Source organism: Camarhynchus parvulus, chromosome 1A (assembly GCF_901933205.1).
Source record: "Camarhynchus parvulus chromosome 1A, STF_HiC, whole genome shotgun sequence".
Classification (NCBI taxonomy): domain Eukaryota; kingdom Metazoa; phylum Chordata; class Aves; order Passeriformes; family Thraupidae; genus Camarhynchus; species Camarhynchus parvulus.
In genome coordinates this window covers 64,487,997-64,514,367 of record NC_044586.1, presented here as the reverse complement: position 1 = coordinate 64,514,367, position 26,371 = coordinate 64,487,997, and the positions used below count along the sequence as shown (strand labels likewise).

Below are 26,371 nucleotides of genomic sequence, written 5' to 3'. Positions count from 1 at the left end.
GAATTAGGCAGGTTTTCAAAGAGCTTTTCAAGGCTAAAACAGAAAGACTGCATTCAAAAATCCTCTCCTATGGCAAACCAAAGTGCTTTATTAAAACAAAGTGCCCTCATACATTAGTGATCTGTTAGATTAATGACTGCCCTGGCCGAAGCACTGAGGTTCTACAGCGTGTTGGTATGCCCTCCATTCTGGAGACCATTATGTCACACAAAATAAAACTGAGGGAAAAAAGGAAGAGAAGAAAGAAAACACATTACACCAGCTTCCCAAACCAGAAGACCTTGGGAGTTCTACACAGATTTGTGCTTGCTTCAGAAATTTTGAGCAGGATAGGAACAGGTTTACCAATAGCCTTGAAAAAATTCCAGTGTTATCTTGCCAGTCTCCCAAATCACTTTAGGAATTAAACCACCTTAATTACAGGGGAGAGGGTCCTTTGCAATGAGAGCATAAACAAGGCTTATAATCAGTTGATTGATAGGATATCAATCCTATCACTTAAGTGCAGCTACTTTGTTACCACAAACATCTGCAATCCTTGTAAATACTGCAAGGATAACAGGCTGGGTAGTTTAAGTAAAGAAAATATTTTAAACAAATATGGAGCCAATAATCTCACTGACATTACTTACATAACCCCACTTCTGGCAACAACCCCAAATATTTTCCAACTGTGTTACAAATCAAAGAAGTTATTTCCTATCAGTAGCTGGGTAAAGTATGTCAAAATAGTTTTTCTTGAAACACAGTCAATTTAGCTTAAAATAACCACACATCTTTTAAATCAGGTGCTTTGTTTCTTGAATATGAACATGAATAACAACATAAAATGAGACTGCAGCTCAATTACTTTTCATAGCTGTGATAAAGCTACACCATTGAGCAGCAGTACTTTACTTTTCCTACACAGTGCTGCATATTACTCAATAATTTGTATGGAAAGTGAGAATCAACATGACTCACAACAGGCAAGGAAAGTCCTGTGAGCACCTCATTTAACAGTGCTGTTGGGAAAGTTCTTCTTTAGTCCATTTCTAATTCTTCACCCCATTCAGCTGGTTTGTGAATTCTTTGATTCAACAGGAAATAATACCACCATTAGGGAGCTTAAAACTACAGCCTCTAAAAGGGCTCCTGCAGTAACTGCAACAGTGTTCTGTGACTACACAGTGCTTATGCAGAGAAGGGGGTGCCCACCCAAACATCTGCATTTATAACTGTTGCTTTTCATCTGTATTTTAGTTGGGAATTTCTGCATCCTTCCCCCTTTGGAATGTACTTGAATACCAGCCTCAACTTATCAGAGGATGAATAGGATCCCAGAAATATGAATTGCTTACATAGTGGCAGATACTTGATACTCACTCCAGAGAACAAGGTTACAGTGTTCTTGCGCTACTCGCTCCTTCTGCTGCAGGAGCACCAAAGGCCCACGATAAAGGCATCATTGTGCCACGTTCTATATAAAGGAGCACAGAGAGAGGCCCAAAGACTAAGATTTAAATTAAAAACTATGTAATGGGAGAATATTATCATGCCAAAGGCATGTACTCCTGTATATGCCAATTAGTCATAATAATTCAGTACTCCTAACTGGTCATCAGTCCAAACAGAGGCAGACAAATGTTAAAAGATTATTCTCCTTTATTTATAAACACATAAATAGAAGAATTCTACAATCTCTAATGTAGGTATATAATTTTACATTGTAAAGAAAAATTACATAAAATATATATCACAAATAAAACATTTAATGAATGTTTAAATATACATAAAATACTATCACAACCATCTTTTTATCATCCTTGTTGTTTCAGAGACACACAGCTAGAGTATCATAAAGTAAATAATCTGTAAACAATCCAACCTTAATTTCCAGTACAAACATGGCAGAATAAATGTGAAGTGCAAGTGCCTAAAAAGGACACATTTGGGGAACACTGTGTGTGTATATGAAAACACTGGAACTCCAACATCATTAATGATGGTAATTTTCCTGCCACAGCTCTCCTGTCAGCTCAAAACCAACAATAGTTTCCTGCCAGTGCCAACATTTTGGTTTACAAACAGAAATTACATCTCTTTAATAGTAGGTGTCATGTTGCACTAATTTATTTAGAGAAGCCCCATCCACCTGCCAGGAAAAAGCCCAAATGAAAGAAGATAGATTTGAAATTCCCTTTATGGAAAAATAAAATTTAAAAATAAATGCAACACCTTTAAAAAAATGTTCAGTCAATGTATCTGAAATGTATGCAAAGGGTTTTACAAATTTAACTTACTATACACTAATTAACTCAAATTAAACAGTAAACATTTTACAGTACCTCTCAGTTAGCAAAGCCCTGTAAATGTGACATTACTGAACTTGAACCCACACCTGCAAACACAGCTTCTGAGTGTGATTAAGACATTTTTGGTAACTGCAACCTCCTGCAAAGATATAGCTTAATTTCAGACTATGGAGATTGAAGTCTTACTTTGTTCAAGTAAATAAATTACAAAATAAAAGTCAAAAACTATTTATCTGCCTGTTTGACCTAAAAATAAATTTTAAGTACAAGGGAAGCAATGACTTACAAGCCATAAATATCCTAAAATGTGACCAAAAATAAAGGAAGGATTATGAAGTGACCAAAAATAAAGGAAGGATTAGGAAAACAAATTTTAAAAATAATTTTAAATCTGTTTAATACAGACAAATTTCAAAAAGCTTTCATTTGTGTTCTGATTCATTTCACTAGCTGTACTATGAGAAAAATCCACAAGGTCTGAGAAGTTGCATCATTAGGTCAATTGAATAAACAAAAATCCAATGTAATAAAATGCAAATATTAAAACAAGTAAGTTTCTATTAACATGCCTGCATTTCCCCCATGTGATACATCAGTTTTGTGCAAAGTATTTGGGTTTGTATTTTATTGCTACTCATGCACCCTGTGTATTCAGAGGAGCAGTTTAATTACAGTATTGGTGAGAAACTGGGTCATCCAAGATCTGATTAGCCCTCTGGAGATGCCTCTCCTTGCTTAGCACAGAGGAAGCCCAAGATTACCACATTCCTGAACAACTTAGGCTACAGTTCCATGCACACCTCCAGCAAGGCAAAAGCAGCATTTACCAGAATCTCATGCACAGATCATTGATGCCCACCCCTGCACTGCTCTCCCTGCAGGGCAGCAGTGCATCCATGGCTGCAGCTACCTGGGCAAGAGCTTAGGGAGCCCCCCAAAATGCCAGTCAGCCTCATGAATGCTCCTGTAACAAGCAAGAATGCAGGAATTCAGGCTGGCCAAGCACACCCAGGCATTGCTGGCATGGGCAACATTTTAAAGAGATCATGAAGATCCTGAGTTCAGCCTTGGCTCCTGCAGGCCAAACCTTTCTAATGAAACTTCAATCAAAACTTCCTTGTTGAGGCCACACAGACTTCTCTAACTCATTGATTCTGATCTCTGAATCTGAATTTTGAGTCAGAAAATTATCTCCAGCCCAGCTGCTCACAGTGTCACCAGGTACCAGCTGCACTATAAAGAGGAGCTAGAGCAGCAAGTAGCAGTACCCCAAAAAAAAGAGATCTGGAAAGTTGAGACAACACAGAAGAGCAACAGTGAAGCAAGACCAAGTGACAAGTTCTCCTAGTACAAGATTCCAGAGCCAAACAACAACATGTCTTTTTCATGCTTCAACATACCACTACAAAGAAGTTAATAGTGTACTACTACTGGTGCAAATTCTCATGTGTCACTGCAGTTACAGTGGTGAATTCCCTTGACAGCTTCAATAAAAGAAGAGGAAAAATTAAATAAACACTGATATTATCAATGAGGCAATTTTTAGGGGGTCACTAATACACACTAGTTTACTATTTAAGAGTCTTGTGGGTTTCCTTCTTTTTCACATAGCTGAGTTGCAGGAGGGTTACTATTATTTAACTCTTAAAAAATTTTTACAAACATTTCACAAGTCTTCAAAGCCACCTTTTGCAAATCTGCATTATGGCTCTTTGTCCCCTGTAGCCAACAATTCTTTATTATTCACAGCTTCAGTTTTTCATAGCAAATTACTATTTCAAGTTTTAGGAAACATAACCCAGGACACACAATAGCTTCTCTTCTATTTCTCAAGTCACAGTATTTATGAGGATTAGAAGATAACTGTGCTGTGAAACCACAATTGTGAAAATACTTCACTAACTGAAGCTTCAAATTTGCATTTTATGACTAGGCTGTCAGGGCTCATATTTCAAAGCTAAAACAAAAAACAGTCAGATAATAATCTGACATCCGTTAACTATTCATTAATATTATATTGTTAAAGTATTTTAGTTTATTTGTAGCCTTTCCTTCCCCAGCAGGCAGCTGTTTGAATCAGAACCTAGACTTCTTCCTTTCTTTCATTCAATCTCAGCTCATTGCAAAGAAGTGATGACTACAGAGCCTCTTCCATCAAATCATTCAGTTTTTAAATTATTTGCAACTTTACCCACACTACATAAAATGCACAGCCACCTACACTTTGGGTAAAACAAACCAAAAGTCTGTTTCCCAGTATTTCCTTTATGAACAGTTTGACTTGGTCCTCAGTTCACTAGAGATTTCATTGTGACACACCAGGAGGGGAGATTGGGGACGAGGGGGGAAAATGAGCCAGCCTTAATGCACAGATTTTACTTAGGACAGGGTGCCCAGAACACTCCCCTCAGCTGCAAGCACAGGAATAATCAAGTGCAGAATGGTTTGGGCTGGAAGTGACCTTAAGATCATCCAGTTCCTATGCCCTGCCATGGACAGGGACACCTTTCACCTGACCAGGCTGTTCCAAGCCCCATCCAGCCTGGCCTAGAGGGACTCACTACAGCACTGAATCTGGATCTGGCTGACCTAAAATGTTAAGGCTGACCTTAACAATTGTTTTAATTCCCAAGTTCATGGCTCATGAGCAGGGAAATTGACAGCCAAAACTATTTCTTTACATACACTATGAGAACACAGAAGAAAAGCAACAAAATCTATGTTTTCAGAAATCCCAAAACCACAAGGTTTCTCTGTGAACACAGACTGGAAAGCCAGAGCTGTAATGAGAGGTCAAGGTATGTAACCAACCATCACACAGAAGCAGCCTTTAATCACACCACTGTGGGCTTGATTTGAACTGGAGAGGCAAAAACTGCCCCCATCATTACCAGGCCACACCAAGCATTTGCAGAATGTAAGATTACACTGCACAGCATCTCTCAAAATGTGTTCTCTCACACAAAATGTGTTCCTACCCTCAGTCAAACAGAAAGAAACCTGAAATGATGGGAGTGAAGCACAAAGAAGCAGGTGACCTTCCCAAATGCATGCAGCATTAAGTTTTTAGTGTGTTAGAAATAAAACTAAAAGCAGAAAGACAAAGTCAGGAAAGAAATATTCTGTATTGTAAGCTGGCACTGCATCTTATACATTCAAGGGGAAAAAAATGAAGATGTCAGCAGCTTGTTGCAACAGTGTGCACTAAACTTAATTTTCACTGCAGCAGCTCAAATAATTTCATTGTACTGACCTTTGCTCAAAGGAGAAAAGCACAGGAAAATCCCCAAAAATAAAGAGCACAGTTTATAACATTAAGAATTTATCATGATGCTACACATTTTCTGGCCACTAAATATCTGGAGAAAATGTAGATGAAATCAACTGTCTGTGTGGTGGGACATTCTAGGCAGATTGCATCCACCAGGATTTCTCTGACAAGTTATCTTTAAATATAAAACAAATCAATAATCAACTTCACCTAGCTACACTTGATACTTTTACAAACCCTTTAAGGATCTGACCTCAGTGTCCTTTAAGGCATACAATGGAGAAGCACAATTTCAAATTCAAATCTGTCTTACCCTTATTTATGAAAACAGACATTTACAAAGCTATTCCACAGAAATAAAAGCCTCAACAGTGACTGCTTCAGTTTAAACAGATTTTTTGTATTGTCCAACAACAAACTACCACCATGAATGGTGAACTCTGCAATTCTCTCACTGCTCTTCCCCAACACAGGGAAAGATCCAGTACAGCAGGATCCAAAGCAGGCACTTACACACCTGGTACCTATTTAAAAGTTAAACAAAAAAGCAGTTCTCTCATTCACTTTCAAAAAAAAAAATTAACTGATCATTGGCTTAATAATAAATATGTGTGTGCTTCATAAGTACCAGGATATTAACAGATTTACTTCTACAAGGCATTTAAATAAAATAACAAGCTTTATGTAAAAAATTTTATATGGTAAACAACAAAACAAATATTATATGGTAAAAATTGCTTCATCTAGTGAATAAAGTTGGCAAAAAACCCAAACAGATATGATCTGCCTGTGAACAAATTTAGGATAAATATTAGAAAAAGGATTTAATCATTTTAGGACTTAGCATCTAGCACAGCCCTTCACAAAGAGCAATGGAAATATATATTGAATCAAGTACATCACAAGAAAGTAAGTAGGATTCAATCGTGTAGCCTGCACATAACAGCATTCTGGAGTTTTTAGTGGCTTTCTGAAGGCTGAGAATACTTCATTTTAGACAGATTTTTTGTTTGAATGACACTAGGTGATGCACAATTTAGGAATAGTAGAGACTCACCATTTTTAATACATCTAGCTATTCTAGGTGCCCACAGATTCATGAAAAAGCACACATACAGAGAACTGTGCAAATAAATGCAGCCTCTAAGATATGGTACTTACCTAATTGACTGAGATATTTAAGAAAGAGGAGCATAAACTAAGGACTGTGCTCATAGCTCAAGTTTCTCTCAAGTAAACCATAAACTAAGAAATTCAACATCAGCCAAACAGAAAACATCTAATCTTCTGTAAACCATATTTTTCAAGAGTGGCACTTTGTGTTGTGCCCTTGAAGCCCATCACAGCATCCTACCACAAGAATGTGGCACCCTGCACTGAAGAACATCATTTCCTGACCATCACAAAAAGTACTGCCAAAATGTTGTCTTGCATTTGAATAAGGATCTTCATTCCTCCTAAGGAACAGCTGAACCCCCCAGCCTGGAATGAGCTCAAAATCTGACCAAAACCAAAGGTGTTTTGCTCTAGCACTGTCTGTGTGTGCTGTACCCAAACCAAGATCATCACAGCAGCACCCTGGGAGTCACACTTAACACAGCAACTGAGAGTCAGTTATTGGTTATGTGTAAGACTGCACATAAGGCAATGAAAAACATGAAAAGCTCCATAAATGAAGATTCACATACAGTGTTTGACAAATCAGGATGTTGGAAAAACTGCCTGGAAAATTGTCCTCTATGCAATACAGCAAATATGTTAAATATCAGAAAGTAAACAAGTGTGAACAGCAATATGAAAGAAAATAGAAATAAATCAGTATAAAAACTAAAATAGATCTACCTACACCAGCATGAAAAATTACACCAAAAAAAAAAAGCTCAGAAGAGTTTCTGAACTATAGGTAGTTCAGAAACTCTTCTGAGCTTTTTTTTTAGTGTAATTTTTCCTCTGCTGCATTTAGCAAGCATTTCCTTCATCATTCTTTTTCACTTCCAGATGTCAAGAGCAATCATTTTTCATTTAGTTTGACAAGAAATTTAACCAACAATTTTCTTTACTCATTTCCTCCCAGAAACTCAAATGGTCTTATTTTACTAAGAAAGGATATAATTATCCTATGAACAAGATGCTTTGCCTTCAGCACGTTCAGTACAGTTGTGCTGAAGCTGAGCTACTTTACAAATATAGTCCCTGTGCAAATTAAGTTTTATCCTTATTTCTACATGAGACAAGGCCAAGTAACATTGCTGACAGAAGCTGCATGAAGAAATCTCACATCTGTAAAATTCATGAGACATTCAAATACTCAAAAGAGTTCACTAAAAAGAGGTCATCTTACCCATCAGATATGACCTAAAGCAAAACTTCTGGTGCCTTTCATCTGTTTTTTTCCACCAGAACAGACATTAAGTCACAGTTTTCTGTGGCTCAGATCATTCCAATACATGCCAGAATTCCATTGGGATCAAACCTCTACACTGGAATTTGAGTAACAGATTTATTATTTTTCCTATAAAATGAAGTCCGTTGATTTTATGTTGGATTTTTACCAGTTATTTTAATTTACTAGGCAGTCACAAATTTTGGAATTCTTAGGAAACCCAAGGCATTTTCCCCTCAGAGCTACATGTTTTATTTATACTGGAGAAAACAAACATCATCTTGTTACAGAACTCAACTTCTTGAAAATGAGACCAGACTACAGAGGAGTCTTACAGAGCACACATTGATCAAAAATTTGCAGATTAAAAATGGCATCTGCCAACTCTCAGGTTTATTTGGTTATTTTTACAGGACCGAAGACACAAAACTCAGTATGAATATTTTCAAGGAATAACCACCTTGCAAGAGCTACTACAGAAGTACAGGTCTTCTAAACTACAACCTAAGGGTTTCTTTTTTTCTGAAAGAAAGAAATCTACTTACTCATGACTGGAAACTTCTTTGTATATAATCCAAGACAGGTCTTGAAGCAAGGTATTTTGTTGGAGAAGGTTTCTCAGAGGTATACATGTCCTGAAGTGGGAGGAAAATAAAAACACAAATAATTTTTTCAGCTTCAAATCACAAGAATATATGTTTACATATAAACTGTTTTTTCTACTCTCTTCTCATCCACTTTGTTCAAAAAAGAAAAAAAAAGGAAAACAGAGATGTGTTTGTTATGACTGGGGAGCTTTACTGCTTTTGGATATATTTGGCTGTTTATTGACTCAAAACGGGCACCTTCCTCTAAAAATCACATGATAAACTTGTGTATGTACTTTGAAAAAAAAGTGCTATAAAATACAATGTTTGTTATCTCTTGGGAGCCGTTAAAAAGTTAAAAGTACAAGACTACAACATAGATATAGTAACTGAAAATTCCTAAGTGGTATTCTCCTTCAGCAACCTCAGCTGGCAACACAATGCAAAAAAACCCCACTTTTTAAAACAGAAGAAATTGCAATTAAGATTACTGAACAAGCACATGTTGGCACTCAGATCAAACACTTCCTTCTCAGAAACAAAACCTGAAAGAGCTACCATTTCTAGCAACTATAAACCTACAGTTCCAGCAATTCCTCATTGATTTCAAAAAAAGATACCCAAGTAGGGCAGATATGGATTCCCTAACAATAAGCCTGGCCCTCCCTGAAGCCAAATATAGAGGACTTAATCTCCAGCAATGACAGCACAGCAAGTACATTTTGAAAAATTTATTATATAATCTCCCTCCTGCTGCTAAAAGCAAGTTTATCCAAGTCTGATAGAACAGTTAAACGAAAGAAACTTCACTCACAGCTGAGATGAAAAGAAGAAATCCAACATATCTACTAAGCTGTACAAAGTTTTCTTCTAATACCTGCACAAATGCAGACTGTCTGTAAATTAAGGAGTATTATGTGATGTATTTCCTCTTTTCTAAACAAATTAGAACCTGCTGAACCTCATCACCTGTGCTAATCCAGGCAGATATCTTGTGCTGACTCAGATTTCAAGTCTCAACTCTGCTGATCTCTTCATGCTCAAAAAAAAAAACAAAGTAAAATGCAAAAAAGACATAAGAAGAGATTTAAATTTTCCTAAATTATGACTCCACATAACATTTACAGATCTACAGCACATAGCAAAGTAGTACAGGAACTACCACAGGACATCACAAGAAGGTTCCTTTATCAAATACTAAAACAATTTTAAAAAATAAAATAAACATCAAAGCCACACACACCATGAAAAAAAAAGAAATCCAGCTGCCAAAAGGAAGCCTTTGGTAAAGCTGCAGATTAAAAATTACAACCAACTTTTCTGCACTGAAAAAGTAACACAGGGAAGAGACTCAGTAGGGAAAGACAGCAGCTGAAAAAATCCACACACAAACATTCTAAATAGGCAGAGATGAACACAAAGCCATGAGCTGCTACATCAGTGAAGAACAGTGTGGAATGCACGCCCTGTCAACTTTTCCATGAACGTCTGTGAAACTAAATATTTAAGCACACACAGCCCAATCAAAAGTGAAGTGTCTGTTAAAACATATCATTTGAACTTGTCAGCTTCCTCTTGATTACTGGTGTCAAAATTAGCAAATATAACTCCCAGGACGTTTAATTATTTACTGGGCTAATAACACCTGTTATGTTAAGAATATCAGATGGATCAGACATCCCTCAAACCAGGTCCAAAGCACTTTTGATCAGTTTCATACTAGCCTGGGGCCCAAACTCTTATTGAATCTTATGCATAATCAACTGGAAGCCCAGAGTCTCCCATTCAACTTGATTTTCCAAAGGCATTATCTCACCTTAGTTTTGTAAATACAAGCTAACAATACTTTGCCTCTGAGACATCGTGTTACATGACATTTTATTGTGTGTACGTACAGGAAAAGGCTGTTCATTAGGAAAAAACAAAACAGCAGCTCTGAAAACCACTTAAGGCTAATAATAGCTTAATTATGCACCCTCATTGCTTATAAAAATCTTGTCACGTAACACTGAGGAAACAAGATGGGGATGATACAGAAGCTCTGTTCTACCTAAACGTGTGAAAAGTGAAGGCTCCAGTGCACCAGAGTGATCTGATCTCCGACTCCCAGCCACAAAGTGCTGCTCCTCTGCTGCCTTCAGTGCCTAAATATTTTGTTTAGCTACTGCTGGCATCTGTTTAGCACACAATGCAGACTTCTGGGAAATTCAGCTGTTGTTCTCTGAAATAACACTAAGTGTGTGCTTTAGATAATTTCCCTTGTAAATAACTTAAAAAAAAATAAGTTTTGTCTTTCATCTGTAATTTTGAGTACAGCAATAGCAAACAATGTTGAAAGTCAACACTACCAAATAGACAGTCCCTGTTTTCTATTGCATTGCAATAGCAACACATTTACCTAGGGATGGGTGTTAGAAACTAAACTGTTTTCACTTTGCTTTCTCAGCAAACCTGTTTTATTTCAATGCCTGTAGAGTTCTCTCCTGTACAGAAATACTACCAACTACTACAAAACAGAAAAAAAAGATTCTTACTTGTTCAGTGTCTTTCTGGAAGACACCATCTTGGAAAAACTTTTAGTTCAGAACAGTGCCTGACACTCTTTCTGCTTTCCCTTGCAATCAACAAGGCTATAATAAAAATAAAAAATAAAAAAACAAACCACTAACCCATCCACACGTACCCTTGATCTTTGTCTTTTCCTCAAGAGCTAACCCTTGCATTCCACCTCACGTTTCCTCCAGTGACACACATCTACTCTCTCACTCCTGGGAGTATCACCTCCAGTGGCTGTGAAACTCCCAGCACTGAGATTTGATAGGAATACCTGCAGTGAGCAAAGCTCTTTGCAACTTCAAATTCACACACACTCACGATACATTCAATTACCTGTTCCCATAGCTGGTGCCAGGTCTCTTTTTTACCCAATACTCTGTTTCAGGATAATTAGCAGGAGCCAGATTGCAAGCAAATTACAGCATATTGTACTTCTATGCAGTATGACTTTACCCAGAGAAGAGATCTTCCTTTAAGTTGGCAGTTAAAGATTCAGGTCTAGCCTGTGTGTGTGTTGCTGTAGGATCTCTTTAAGTTAGCTATTAAGGAGTTAACATTAAGAATTTATATCCCCAGTTCCCAAGAACCAGCAATCACAGAAGCAGCATGCAACTGCCCTGTTTAAACACACAAAGACAAAACAGTCTAAAGAGAGCCTGCCTTGCACAAATCAGTATTTTAGTGTCATTTACCATCTTCCTTAAACCAAACACTATGGCCCCTCACAGAAAACAGACAGATTTCAGAAGCACTATGTTTTAGAGTTGCACAGATAGCTGGCTGGCAAAACATTAAGTCTGAAATTGGTGGTTTCTGTGCTGTATAATCAGAGGGCAGAGGAACAGCTGGTTAAAAGGCAGTTCTACTAAATACTTATTTTACACTGCATCTCAGCTGAACTAACTTAAAAGTTATAATCAGAAACAACAAAAGTTTAAAAGGAGTAAAAGTAAGTCACTTCAGAGCAAAGCTATTAAAAAGAAGATAACAAAAATGCCTAATATAGCACCAAGCCTCTGAGCACCCCAGCTCAGTAAAATGCCCGAGACAGCACAAATGCACAATTCACAACGAAGTGCAATTGCTACTGTTTCAGAACCTACACAGAATCACTGAACGGCCACAGATGAGGAAGCACATGGAAGTACAAATGAAACAAGCTCAACGACACACCCTCCTTTGTTCCTAGCAGGAATATTTACACTACAAAGCGTTGAGGCAAATAGCCTTTAGTTTCAGGCACTGCTGATTGGCCGCTGCGTTTAATACACACACGCCTGGCAGAGCTGGAGTTTCGACTGTCACACAGCAGCTCGAGATTGCAGGGCGCGCAGCAAGCTAAAAAAACATAGAAAACAATTATTCAATAAAATTATCCTAACTGAAATGATCCTCCACAAGATGTATTCGTTGTGAACGGGGCAGATGTGGATTTGTTTTCACTCCACTGTAATTCAGTGAGAGCTGAAAAGCAGCTTCCCTCACAGGCAGTTTTCAGTGCAGCTGCCTCCTCCAAGCAGCAAACGGCACAAAGAAAGTTATTCTCGAGCATATGCGGGTGAACAACTGGTACAGGAGCTTGGAGACAGTGACTTTTAAGTCACCACTTGACTCTCGTTCAGCTGGCAGCTCAGTGGCTTCGGTGGTTTTCTACAAGCAGCCATGCACGCCACAGAAAGAACCTGAAACACCTGGTAATAACTGGCTCTTTGCTGGCAGTCCCAGCGGAGACTGAGGGCTGGGAGACAGCCACGGAGACCCAGGGCTGAGCACAGCCTGGGGGACGCCCTCTGTCCCAGCCCACCGCTGCCAGCCTGGCACTTTCCACCACATACCTGAAGTATTACAACAAGCAGAAGAGGGAGCAGGTACAGAGAGAGCAGCGGTGCCAGAAAGTCACATTAAAGGGCTCAGCCATAGAAATCCTCCCTACTCCCGACTAGGGCGGCACTGTCGCCTCCCACATGGCCAGAGGGGGGGGGGCTCAAGGAGGCCCCAAGTGTCGGACAGACCTACAGCCGTGACTCCCTCAAGCACACACCCACACGCACAGCCCCCAGCCCCGCTCTGACTGCAGTCGCTCACGCCGCCACACCTCACTCCAACCTCACAACGGGACCAGGGGCATCTCCACAGGGCTTCCCCCGGGCTCCCCCAGCACTCCCGGCTCCGCCGCGTCCCGCAGCCCCCCACGCGCCGCCCCCTCCCCAGCAGAAAGAGCCTCCAAAAACACACACATACACCCCTCCGCTGGGAATGGAACAGTCCCAGCACCCCAGCACCCTGCGGGAGCCGGCTCCCGCCACTTCCACCTCTCCGGCCTCGCGGGGGGTGCGCCCCCCCCCGGGAGAGGATGGTAGCGCCCGCCTCCCCTCAGCCGGGAGGAACCCTCCCGCTTCAATGGAGGGTCCGGCGCGGAACCTCCACACACACACGCGGCTTCCCCCCCCCACCCCCACAATGGACGGGTCCAGCCGGCCACCCCGGGGCCGCACAATGGCCGGAGCAAAGTCCCGGCTTGTCTCTACCTTTGCTCGGCTTCCTCCTCTTCCCGGGGCCTCCCTCCGCCGCCTTCCCCAGCGGCGCGTCCCTGCTCGCTGCCCCGGGACCGGCAGCCTCCGACCAGGAAGTGCCCCGATGTGACACCGCCGCTATGGAAACCCTCCCCGCCCCCGCCCCTCCCACAGGGCTGACCCGCCGCCGCCGCCATCTTGGGCTCGGGACGAGGCGCCTGCCCGGGGCCGGGAGCTGCAGTGGGGGAAAGGTGGGAAAAGCACGAAACAGGCCTGGTGCCCTCAGAAACTCCTTGGCTGTGCTGCATGAGCTGCCAAGGCTCTCAGTATGGACATCCATTCTCCTGTGTGCAGTTCTGGGCTCCTTAGTGTGACACCAAAAACATCGGGATAAATCAAACTCCCGAACTCTTTATTTTATAGTAGTGAGGGGGTAGGTGTTACTTTATTCTGAACAGATAACTCCAGCCGTATGCACTCCATTTCCAGAACTTTTCACTTACACATTTTCAGCAAACGAATTGTTGTTCATTGGTTCTAAATTACATAACTCTCTAATTACTATTCTATTAGTTATTGGTTTCTTGCTTCAAGTGCTAATTAGTCCACATTTTTCAGCCATTTTATCAATTTTTCCCTGTCAGAGTCTACAGTGTTAAGCTGTAATGTCTTTGTTAGTCTCTTCTGGTTGCTCCAATATATCCTTGGAGAGCCATCAGTTTTGGATCCTTGGTGTCCAGCTTTCATTGAAGCTTATCAGGGTTAGTCTAGCAAAACTGAAAGTTTCAGTGATCTAACAATAAGTCTGTCGAAAGAAACTTAGCAACGTGCTGGCTAAAGTGGAAAATTACACTGCTTGAGACTAATACACTGCTTTTGATTAATTAAAACAATTACTTTAAAAATTAATTAGGAGAGTGATATAATTTCCAGCAATTCCTCCCTTTTGAAGTGATTTTAATTTTTTTTTTTAAGATTATTTCCACTTAAATCACTGAATATTTGGCAAGACTTACTGTGACCGACAGTGCAGCACTGGATGGCAATGAAGCCAAGGAACTGGGATCCCTGTCCTGGGATGTGGGTATTGGCCAGAGGATCAGGAAAACACCAGGAATTCCCAACCTCTGGAGGCAACTCTTGTTAAGTGTGAAGGAGAAAAAGCTTTGCAAGGAAGACTTTTCAGTGTGCCAACACAAGTGGAACACTTGGAAAGCACCTGGTGCCTGAGAGAATTAGCTGTGCTGGAGATAATCTTTGCAGATAACAAGCAATTCCCTAATAATCCAGACAGCATCCAGTGTACACAAAACATGTTGTCATATGCCAAGTCATTGGGAGTGTTGGCATGGAAGGAGGGAGAAGAAAAAGTGGGCATTCTGGTTTGGCAGACTCCAGACACATGAAGAAACTATCTCCCATTATGGGCCTACATGGAAAGACTGACAGAGAATTTCTGGAATTTAAGAGAGGCAATTAAAGAGGGCCACCAAAAACTTTTAGAGGAGCTTAAAGAGGAAATTTTCCATGCCCTAGCAGTAGAGACCAGAGTCTCTGCTATTAGGAGAGAGGGGACATCCCACCAGGTAAGCTGTGGTTTTACCTGCATGGAGAAGACACGAGGAGCTGTGAGGGAAAACCCACCTCTGCCCTAGCAGCAGGGGTATGTGAGTTGAGAAGAGGAATGACTCCCACAGGAAGCTCTTAGAGGATAAATGGTGCTCCAGTTTCCCGTGGGCAAGCCCCTAGGCACAGCAGCAGGGATGATGTTATGTCCAAACCTCTACAGGCCAGGAGGGACAGGGATTACTCATGTAGCTGGCAAATCAGGTACAGCTCCTGCTGCTCGATGTGTAAGGAGATCAGGAACCTGGAAAACAAGCAGGATTTAGAAATGGAAATGGATAGAGCACAGCTTCACATCATAGAATGGAAGTGGAGAACCTCTCCTGTTCCTTCTGGAGTAGGGGACATCCCAGTCCTGGATGGGGGCAGATGATGACCCCAAACTCTCTCTCTGCTCCCCAAGGCTAGAGAGAGGCTTCCCAAATGCTTCCCAGCAGCACAGCTCCCAGCCAGGCCCTTTCCTTCTGCTCTGACTTCCCTCCATGCCCTAGCCAAGGGAAGCAAAGGAAGAGAAAACATTTAATTGTTCCTTCTTTCTGCAAGAGAAATTATTTTTGGAGTCTTTGGGACAACACAGCAGGATAATGTCATGACTTTAACATGAAGGAGCTGGGCACAACTCCAGGGCTACACCTGCAGCCAAGTGAGAGGAGGAGAGTCCCTGGTGTCTGTGGGGAACAGAGAGTTCTGAGGGGTACCAGGAGCTTTGAGGTGGCATCCCACATGCTGGATAAGGCACCCACTTCGTGCCACGTGCCTCTGAGTAACAGCTCCAGGCCCTGGAGCTGTACAAAAGGTGCAGAATGAGGGATCAACATTACAACCAGGAGTAAATTTGCAATATGAGTAATAAATTCATCTCATTTTTTTAATAAACACAGATCAGATAGAACTCAGCACAATTTACAGCAGATCCAGAGTGATTAAATCCTTTGTCAATCTCTTCAGGAAGACCACAAGCCATGTTTTTAATAGATGAGAGTGGCCCTGGCCCTTCTTTATTCCCGAAAAAGCTGCTCCAGACCTTCAGTATTTTAGAAGTTTAAATGCACTCAGCTGCTATACCACCTGCTGGGTTTGCTGTTGTTTATTTTCCCCAAAATGAAAGTGGTGGGTTTCAGGTGTTATTTCCAGCTCCGTGATCATGTCATTGCCATTTCCAGGAGCTCTGCAGAACTGATGATTTAGGCAGAGGTGTCCCTGTACACACACAGGAGCAGAGCCCACACGGAGATGGGGCTGTGTTAAAAGCAGGAGTCAGGTGGGACTTGGAGTAGGAGGGTTTGCCCTTTGCTTCACTATTTCTGGCTGCCTAAAGGACTGTTTGCCTTTTGGTTGGGATTGTTCACTTTGCCCTCAGCCAGTCCCATTGTCCACAGGCTCTGGTTTGTTGAGGTTCAGGTTTCACCCATTCAGGCCTCTCTTCCTGCTTTTGGTAGCTCCTGCCATGGGAATCAGACTTGAATGTGTGCAGTGCTTGCTGCCTGATGAAAGGGGCTATTTCTGTCCCCTCTGTCTGTCAAGACAGATTTTCTTAATTCTCTTTCCTTTTTTCCCAAATTTTCTGTCTCCTCTAGCATTTTCTTGCCTTTTCCCATTCACCTCCTTCTGTCTTATTCTGTTACTTCAATATTCTCTCATGTCTTTATCTCTCCTTTTATATGTTGATTTAACTTTCAAGATTCTTTTTCTATGAAAACTACACAAAGAACAACATTTGGTTGTTCTTTGTGGTCTCCTTAATACCAAAGAGTTTTTCAGTGCACTGAGAAATATCACAACACCAAAAATATGTCACTTACCTGTATCTTCTATGTTATAGAACTTCCCAGAGATCATTTTCTACATTGAGTACATAGACAGTGCACAATTGGCTGTGCACAGCAAATGCAAAACTCAGAAAGCCTGGCTGAAGAAAATGTGTGGCTGTATCTAAACTGAAGCACAGGATGGGCTTTAAAACATGAATTGGGATACTTGCCTGAACCTGAGTTTTAGATTCTTGTTAACAGGATGGCATCCTGCTCCCAACAGCAGACGGCAAAGGGATTTGATGAAAAAGAGGGAAAAGCTATAATCAAATCATACAGCTTTCAAATCAAGGAAAAGTAGAACATAAAACAGAAGAAGAAAAAGAAGAGGTAAGACAGAAGATTAGATCTTATTGGCAAAGATGCACAACAAAACAAAATGTCAGTTTCATCTTTTATGTGCCTTATTGTGATTTTCCAGGAGAGTCGCTGAAAGTTAGGTTCTTGTAAAGTGCAGATCTGATGTAGAGTTACAGTAAGACAAGGAACCAGGAATCTCATGACAGTATTTATAGAGGCAGCGTTCAGTGCACAGTCACTAGTAAAGTTTATTCTCATAACCACCAGAATGTCAAAAGCAACTCAAAGTTAACAGAAATAGAATCATTTCTTAGACAGCAACAAATCTAAAAGCCTCAAAGAGAATCATTTTCATGAAGTTACAAGTGAATGAAAACAAGAGCCTGTAATAAAATGTGTCGATACCCTGTGCTATGCTAGTGGATCCTGAAAAAGGTGTAATTACTTGTCTAATGTAGCACAAATGTTACATCTTTATGACCTTTTCCATTTGCTGCTGAAAGCAGCAGAAAGACAAATGTGAATGACTGATGGAGCAGAAATATATTCAATTCGTTCAGGTAAAGCTCCTTGTGAAAGATCAAACTAATTTTTTTCCAGCAATGTGATATTTACGAGTCTTTTCCCAGCTCCGCTTCATGTAGAATTTATGTAGCACAACGTGAAGAGGGGGATGCAAGTTGGGCTTTGCATTTAAACACATTCTGCCCCCTCTGCCTTGAGCCATCTGTGTTCAGTCAGCCTCCTGTTCAGGGTAAAGCAGCGTGAAGGTTTCCTACGAAGCTGTAACTGCAGAAGTAGCTTGCCAGGGAAGTGGAAGTCCTGTCGCACTTATCTTTTCCCTAACTAAGCCCATATGGCAACTGTAGAGTGAAACAAGGCAACGAGAGGGTGGGCATGCTCTCTCAAGCTGTTTCACACCCATAAGGAACAGAGTTCATTCCCCAGGGAAGGGCCACTGCTGCATTTCCCAGGGTCAGGCTGCTCAAATACAGGGACACGAGGTTACTCAGGTTCCTGGCTGGTGAAGAAGGTGCACTCACAGATCTGGCTGAGGCTGATGTTTACATCAGGTACCCCATTTCATCCTGTAGGGAAGCCAAGGTTCCTGCACACAGCCACCATTGCTAATAAAGGCACCCCTCACCTTTGACAAATAAAGCCAGCTTGAGACTGTAAAGCAGGATGAAGCTTCCCAAACTTCAGCAAATACCTCTGAAGTGTAAACATGCTTTATCCTTTTTATGCAAGGAAGAGCTTTGTAAAAGGTGAGGCATCAACTACCAAATAACAGGCTGTTTTCCTCAAAGTTTCCTTACAATCCAGTAATTCACTATCACATCCAGAGATAATTCTCCTTTGGTAACCTCAAGATAATAAGCAGGATTCAATCTGACCACACTTCAGATCGATCAACATCATGAAAGGTGGATTTTCTTAAATACTGGGTTGAGGGGGAAGTGAATTCGTGCAAGGACACACATACCTTGAGATATATGAGCCAATCGGCTTAAAATGTTGTTTTGCCCTGACCTGACAAGACTTGCTGTCTGGCAATGTGTAATCCCTTTTAATGTACTCCAGGAAAGGTGATGGCTCTTTGAAAACCCTTCTGAACTGCAGTTTATCTCGATGGCTGACACCTGAATAGAAACCACACAGCTCTGTGGAAGCCCTGGGACAAGCAGGTATGAATAGGAGTCCATGTTGATTCAGGAGACAAATGGATAAGGAAAGACTCTGAATCAACTTGCTATAGGTTTTGTGCAGGAGTTTAAAAAATTGTGTGTGAAGGATTTTGAAGCGGACACTGCCCATGGAGACACCTTTTTCATTGAATAAAGCCATGAGGCTTTGTCCTGCACATCAGGATGTTTTCCTAAGAGCGTGCTGCTCTTTTTCATCTCTGTCAGAGTGATTTCAAGTTGTGCATTTAAGACTCAAGTAAGCTCCTTTGCAAACACTCTTGAGAATAGGATCAAAATGGGAAGAGATTACATGTAATCTAATTATGTTAGGTTCCATTTGAAATCCTTCAGTGTAAAAATTAAAAGAATACGACAGAGCTTTGCATTATGCTGCAGTTCACATGGAAGTGACATGAGCATGTGGAACTGAGGCAACATGGGAGAAAATACCATGTGTTGGGTATACAGCAATGTTTGCTTTAAACAATCTAAACCTCAGGACTAGAATGCTTTGGTGAACTAAAAATAAATTCTAAGAACTTTATGCCCTCTGTCACTAATGTGGCACTGACCTTTGCCTTTTATTGTCTGGCCACAGCTTATATGAAAAAGCTGGTGATCAAAAGTTCTATATTAGACAATGAACACCAAGTATGACACTTGTCAGCAAGGTTGTGTGGAGCAGCACTGACCATGAGGATTGGCACCTGCTATGGGACAGAGAGTGAATTCCTGCTGCTGAGTGCTCTGTAGCTTTACACCATAACATTCACCTCTGGTAAGAGCTATAAGAACATTCATAGTCACTAGAGATTGTTTTGAGTAATTCTTCATTTTCACAGTCTTTCAAAATCAAGTGAATTAAATTAACAGCCGTGGGATAAGAAGCAGTAGTTTCACTGAAATTGCACCACCTTGTGATGCACACTGAATCAGGCCTCAGATTATGTATTGGAAGTCTGATACTCACAAGTGCTCCAAATGTGCTTGGAGGGAAGACCTAGAAACCCTGAGGTCTCATTCCCCTCATGCACTGAGTGCTGCAGGTGATCGGGGCAGAGGCTCAGGTGTGGTACTTCCCCTCTGTATCACCACTGATGCTCCCAATCCACGTGATCTAATTTAGACGTGGAATATGTTTTGTTGGTTGCTTAGTTTTTGGGATGGAGGCTGTCCTTCCTAGACTTGAGCTTAAGCACTACTCAACTTCATGAACTGTTCTGTGGGATTCCTCAAAACTGGGATTGTAGAAAGTTCTTCAAAATGTCTTGTCCAGTTCTATTTCCATTATTCAGAGTTATGTCAAAGCTGGATGCAAAAAAAACCAGGTTCCTTTCTCCTTTTCAATTCAGTCTATGAGCTTAAGAAGTTTCTATAAAATCCCCCTAAGAAAGAAAAATATTTCTGTCCAGATTTTCCTCTGATTTTAGGAAATGGATCAAGCTGGAAAATTCAGACATGCATTTTGCCCTCCACCACAGCACTCACGTTCTAATTCCATCTAAGTCTACAAATCCTTTGCCATGGCTGTTTCTAGCCCAGTCCCAGACATTTGGGCACATCTTGATCTCATGTTGTACTCTGGGTCTGACCACAGAACAGCAGCAGGGGAATCCTCATGTTATGGGCTCTATAACCAAAAGAAACAAATACAGTTAAAACAATGAATTAAGTTCTGTACCACTTGCTGGCCAGATGGTATTGTGAATTGTTATAATTCATCAGCAAAACAGAGGAAGGAAGTGTTTTAAAGCAAGATTATTTTATTTTCCTTGAGATCTTATTATGAAATCTTCCTGAGGTGAACTTTGAAAACTCGAAAACCCTTCCAGAGGGAATGAATGGAACAGGGCAAACTGGAGTCTTGCTGGGGAGTACTTAAATAAAAGGGAAAAGAATAGTATGCCAGTGAAATAAAAGAAGAATTCATTATCAAGCTTTCAGTTTGGGAAAACAAGTGAAGAAAATACAAGTGATAAAAAGGAAAAAAAAAGTACATAAAAATATATGGTGTTTCTGTCCTCTTAATAATTCTAGATTGGAAAGCACCCAGGTCTTCCCTCCCACTGGAGGGAAATAAGCCTGAAAGCTGAGAAAGCAGATAAGGCCAGTAGTGACATATTCACTATATAGGGAGGCTGCAATATTTAGCAAATTACTGCCAGCAAAGTGCCTTGAGATCCTTAAGAAAAAATGCTAAGAAAAATACATTTTCTTCTTGCTGTCATTTAAGAAACAAAATACATTTGAAAACCATGAGGAAAAAAAGTGTCTTAAATGAAAACGACCCATGACCATTAAGTTCACTCTAGTCAAATAAAACACATCCTGTTTTTGTAACTTTTTTATACAAAGGAGATCCTGGACTGTATAGACTCTTTCCAGCCAAGGATTTGACCCATAGTTAAATTTTTATTAGAAGCACAGGAGGAGGTAATGGAAAATATGGAGGGCTGCTGCTGCCTCTGTTAAGATGAAGGGTGAAATGTGAATTTGGGAAAACGCAGAAAATGGAGTAAGTCCATTGTACTGTCTCTCAACTAAAATTAGTTGGTACAAAGAGTTTAGAAATCCTCTGGCAGGGCAAACGTAGCTACAGTATCAGTTAATTAAATGACACAAAATGCGTCACCTAAAATGCATCCTGGACTTTCCACAGAGTCAGGAAAATCTGTCACACAAGCTGCATCAGCCTTTTCTTGATAATTTTGTTCTGAAACAGCTGCATTGAGATAGAAAAGGACAATCACATTGTGTCCTGCATCAGTCACCCCCAGGTCCTTTCCAATGGAAGAAGGAATTGTTGGCCACACCCCCACACCCTTATTGTCCATAAATATTTTTTTCTTCTTGTCTAGACTTTGTGGGAGAGCTGGGAAAAGCCTGGTATGTGCAGAGGCTCCAGGCAAGCTATAGACAAACAGGTGTAATCTAACCAGTGCTTTTGTGAGCTTATCCTGAGTTCTGAACTCTGTTCTACAACCTGTTCCTGTATGAAGGCAGCTGAGAGGATCCCTTCCTTGGGTGGGATGGATCTCACTTAACCTTAGGTTAAGGTCCTTATGTCCACAGAGTATGTGCCTGTGTGCAAACCAGGTGTCAGGGCTCCCATTCTGGGGGCTGGAGGGCACTCAAAGGGCTGGAGGGCATGAGGCAGCTCCTGATACAACCCTTACAGGTGGGGGCATTGATGGCACCTTAAGCCCCACTCTCCAGACGTTCATTGGTTACCCTGGGGAATTGCTCCATAAGTCCTTGCTGAGATCTGATCCCCAGTGAGTGAGTCTGGAGCCCTCTCAAGCCCCGAGCCCCAGCCCTGGTGCCTCCTGGCCCTGCCAGAGCTTCCACTGCCACCTCCCAGGTCAGCACCTACGTGCAGACACCTAAATTTAGGTGTCTTAATCTGTATGCTGAGGCTCACCTTTATATTAGGTAAATGAATCTGCTTCCAGACAACTCGGTAGAAACACAGGTTTAAAATCCAGATTTGAATGACTTTGATGAAGTAAATGGAGAGAAATAAAGTGTTTGGAAAATATAATCTGAAGTGCTGAGAACTGAGTATAAACCAGTACAAGAACCAAACAGGAATCTGCTCTGTGTGGTATCTAGTCTTTAAATATACTCTTACCTCCTACTCAGCTGTTCAGGTGCCAGAACAGGATCTGCATTTGTAGAAAAAGATCAGTCTCATTAGTCCTTTTCATAATTATAAGGTCATTATCTATTTCTGAATAGAAAAAAACACCCTTTGTCATTGCTTATCCATACTAAAAAGAAAGTGTTTATATTAAAGATTCTTAAAGAATCTTAAAACTGAAAGATTCTTGGTATTTCTGCTGCAAATAAGAATCAAGAGTTTACAGGTTTTAGTGTTTTCAGCTGGTAGCATTGCATGTCCATGTGTTAAACACTTGGCATTTATACAGAGCACAAAACATCAGACAGTGTATTTTTGCCAGAGATGGTCCATGGAATATTTTCAATGCTTATTAAAGCATTCTCATGCAATGACAATGAGTGTCAGACAAATACCTTGCAATCAGGCAGCACTCCAAATCTGCTCCTGTGTTCACACTGGATATTGCTGATAATTATCCTCTTCCCAATCATATTATCACAGAATACAGAACTGGAAGGGGCACTGAGATGGGTTCATCCACTGCATTCTCCTACCCACAGCTGCATCAACTACAACTAAAGTTTTTAAGTACACTTTTAAAAAATGCATTAAAATAATCCTTTGTTCCTTATGGTTTTTATTGCAGGATTGGACATTGCTTGATTTCCTTTTGGGGGATGGGAATTGGATCAAAGAAATAGGTCAAAAAAACCTCCACATTTTTTGGCATATTTGTAATCTTGGACAGAATGCAGCTACAAATTACCTGCACCTACAAAGAAAGGAGACTGGCTTTTTTGTTCCAGCTGTCATGTTTGGACATAACTAGAAAGGGAATAGTAAAACTTGAGGATATAGAGAATTATTCTTCATCCAAAGCCCACCTCTTCCTACAAAGAGTAGTAAAGACTTCTAATGATAATAACAGGCATCCAAAAGCCAGAAACTATTTCTGAGTAATATCAAGTCATGCAGGTCTAATAACAGGAATAGAACCAAATTACCCTCTTGCATGCATGTTAGTATTTTTTTACAAATGAGTGGAAGCTGTAGGTGTACAGCTGAGCAGGATGTAGTTCAGAGCCTGCAACATTCCTCATAACTGAACCCCTTCCCATGGTGAATCAGTGTGAAGCTATAAAAGGAAAATGGGGATTCCTCAAGACAAATTCTAATCCCTGCTTGAGCAGATGGAAGAAACTGACAGAGAGCTCAGTGTGTTACAGAACTCCCTCAGCACAGGTCACATCCTGAGGAGGCCTAGAGCTGATATAGTGAAGAAACAAGGGGGTATCAAAACATCTCATCAATGAGGCTGTGAGCAGCCAGATCTCATTTCAAACCAGCATTAGAGTTTCTCCAGTTTAGCATGTGGATACCCACCTTTGGTTCCTAAACTTGAGATCTGGAGCAGTATTTTCAACACAATATTGCAAATGTCCCTCTGTGTACTCTGTGTGTTTCACTCCTTAAATCTGCTTTAAAAGGAAGTTCAGGAAAAAAAAATATATATAAATACTCTGGCACACACCTATACTGAGAACAATCCCCATTTCTGGGGGAACCAGCTCTCAGAGACGGAAGAAACAAGCCCTGAGAGCAGCTGTCAAGGCAGGAGTGACAGCCACCCCCACAGCCACTCTGCAGTGCTGGCTCAACATTCACCCACGTTCACTGGTTATTTGTTCCAGTCCCTGTGCTCAAAATCTCTTACATCAGCTGCATTCCACTCCTGGGACTGTTACTCCAACAATCCTCTTTTCAGTGTGTCTTCTCCTTTCTCTCCTCTTTCTGTTTGTATTCTCAAACCAACTCTAACCATCACCAAAGTACTACGTGCTTGCTCTCAAATTACAGACTTCACTTTATAAACATATTCAGCTGCTTTTCTCCAGCTCTGAGCTGTTTTGGAGCAGGGAGTATGGTAATCTCTCTTCTGGGGAGAGCTTTGTACTTTCTCAGCCTTAGGCACTGGTGTAATAAGCATGATTTACTACCTCCCTAATGTCCCTGTAATTTCACTTCTATGGATTGGTCCAGATCTAGACAAGTGATTAGTGCTAATGTGAACTGAAGAAAAGTAGTTGGTCTTTCAGTATCAAAAAGCTGTGCAATTATGTACCTCTGTAATTTTGGGAGCATTGGGGATTCCAGGTGCTGTCTAAATTCCTTTTTGTACTATTGTGGCTCTGAGACTGCACTGATGATATTATCACAGAATCACAGAATGTGTTGGTTGGAAAGGACCTTAAAGATCATCTAGATCCAGTCCAGTTTGATGGCACTGCACATCCCAAAGCTCAAAGTAGGTCTTACATGAACTGTCATGAGTTGCTACAAGCATCAATGCTTGAAAATTGCTGTGCCAGGTCCAGCAAACCTGATGACAGTGAAATCTGTAAGAATCCAGCCATCAGCTTCAAACTGAACTGGGATTCAGCTGCCTTGCAAAGTCAGAAACTCTTCCATCCTCAGCAATTCAAATGAAACCTTGTGCCACTGTCAACAGCCAAGTCTCTATGTTCATGAAAACATGAAGAACTTGAAAATCTTTGCAGCTGCAATTAATTCATATAATCCTATTTCATTTGTCTCAGATGTCTAAATATGTGCTGTTCATCACCCTGAAGGTTTCCTGCTGGGGATAGTAGTGTCAGCTAAGGAACCCAAGTAACCAGAGCTGAACATGCCAAGCACAAAAGGTACTCCTGAAACAAGAAGAAATTAAAAAAAAAATCATAGAATATCCTGAGTTCAAAGGGACCCACAAGGATCACTGAAGTCCAAATTTAAATAAATTTACTACTTTGGAAGGGTCTTCTTTTGCTTCCTCCAGAACTATGCATATAAAGTCTGATGAAGGAGAAAAGCAGGTGGCCATGTTTAAAAGTAAGTGATAAATTAAGCTACATTATTTCAAAGAGACCTAGCCAAACCCTCATATTTTGCATACTGTACAGGTCTAATTTAACAAATCACGTACCCAGATTTAGGTAAATTAATGTCAGTGGGATTAAGCAGGATGTAAATCAAGGAAGCATTTGATTTCCTTGCCTCTAATGAGAAGAGAGGGAGAAATCAGCATGTACGTCTCTCCTGCTGTCTTGTGAAGCCCAAGCCCAAATTTCTCATACAAGTGGAATGAAAAAGGAAAAATAAAAACAAAGATAAACTAGTCAGTCAGCTGTTAAAAACAAATGAAACTAAAAAATCACTAATGGGATTAGTTCATTAAAATATTCATTGATAATTGATAAGTCCATTGCCATATTAAGAATCTTTCCAGTACTAATTGGTTCAGCTCTCAATAAAACAGATGGATAATGATGAAAATCTCTAGTTCACTGTAGTGTTGCTGTTGTGCAGGAGGCTGTTCATGAAAACAACAGCGTCATTTTAAATGTAGGAGTTTAACAAGATTGTGAAGGTTATTTTAGCCTGGTTTCCTGTGGAAATAGGATCAGACTGTCTGTCTCCTGCTACATTTAACTGCAGGCTGGGCTTATCAGTGATTTTAGGTATCCACCTCTTCTAAAAACACCGAAGGCCAGACAGAGACTGGAGACCCCAATTACCACCTCAAATTAGAGAAGAGCCACAGGCTTCATTGGCTTCACTGCTGTGTCTGACCTGCCAAAAGCCTGCACTCTTCCCACCACAGCACATTTGCTCAGGGAATGGTCAGGAGGACTGAAGGAATGGGGAGGAAGCAGGAGGGCA

General features: G+C 40.8%; 1 protein-coding gene across 1 annotated transcript in view; it reads right to left on the bottom strand.

Annotated features, from left to right (window-relative positions):
* USP6NL (USP6 N-terminal like) overlaps window positions 1-13,738 on the bottom strand; it is a 113,371-nt gene extending 99,633 nt beyond the window's left edge. Inside the window, exons 1-2 of the mRNA XM_030959413.1 lie at window positions 13,620-13,738; window positions 8,494-8,583 (exon numbers count right to left, since the gene is read on the bottom strand). Coding sequence (XP_030815273.1) covers window positions 8,494-8,497 — 4 coding nt within the window. The 5' untranslated portion in view covers window positions 8,498-8,583; window positions 13,620-13,738. The remainder of the gene's footprint in view (window positions 1-8,493; window positions 8,584-13,619) is intronic.
* Between the last annotated feature and the right edge of the window lie 12,633 nt (window positions 13,739-26,371).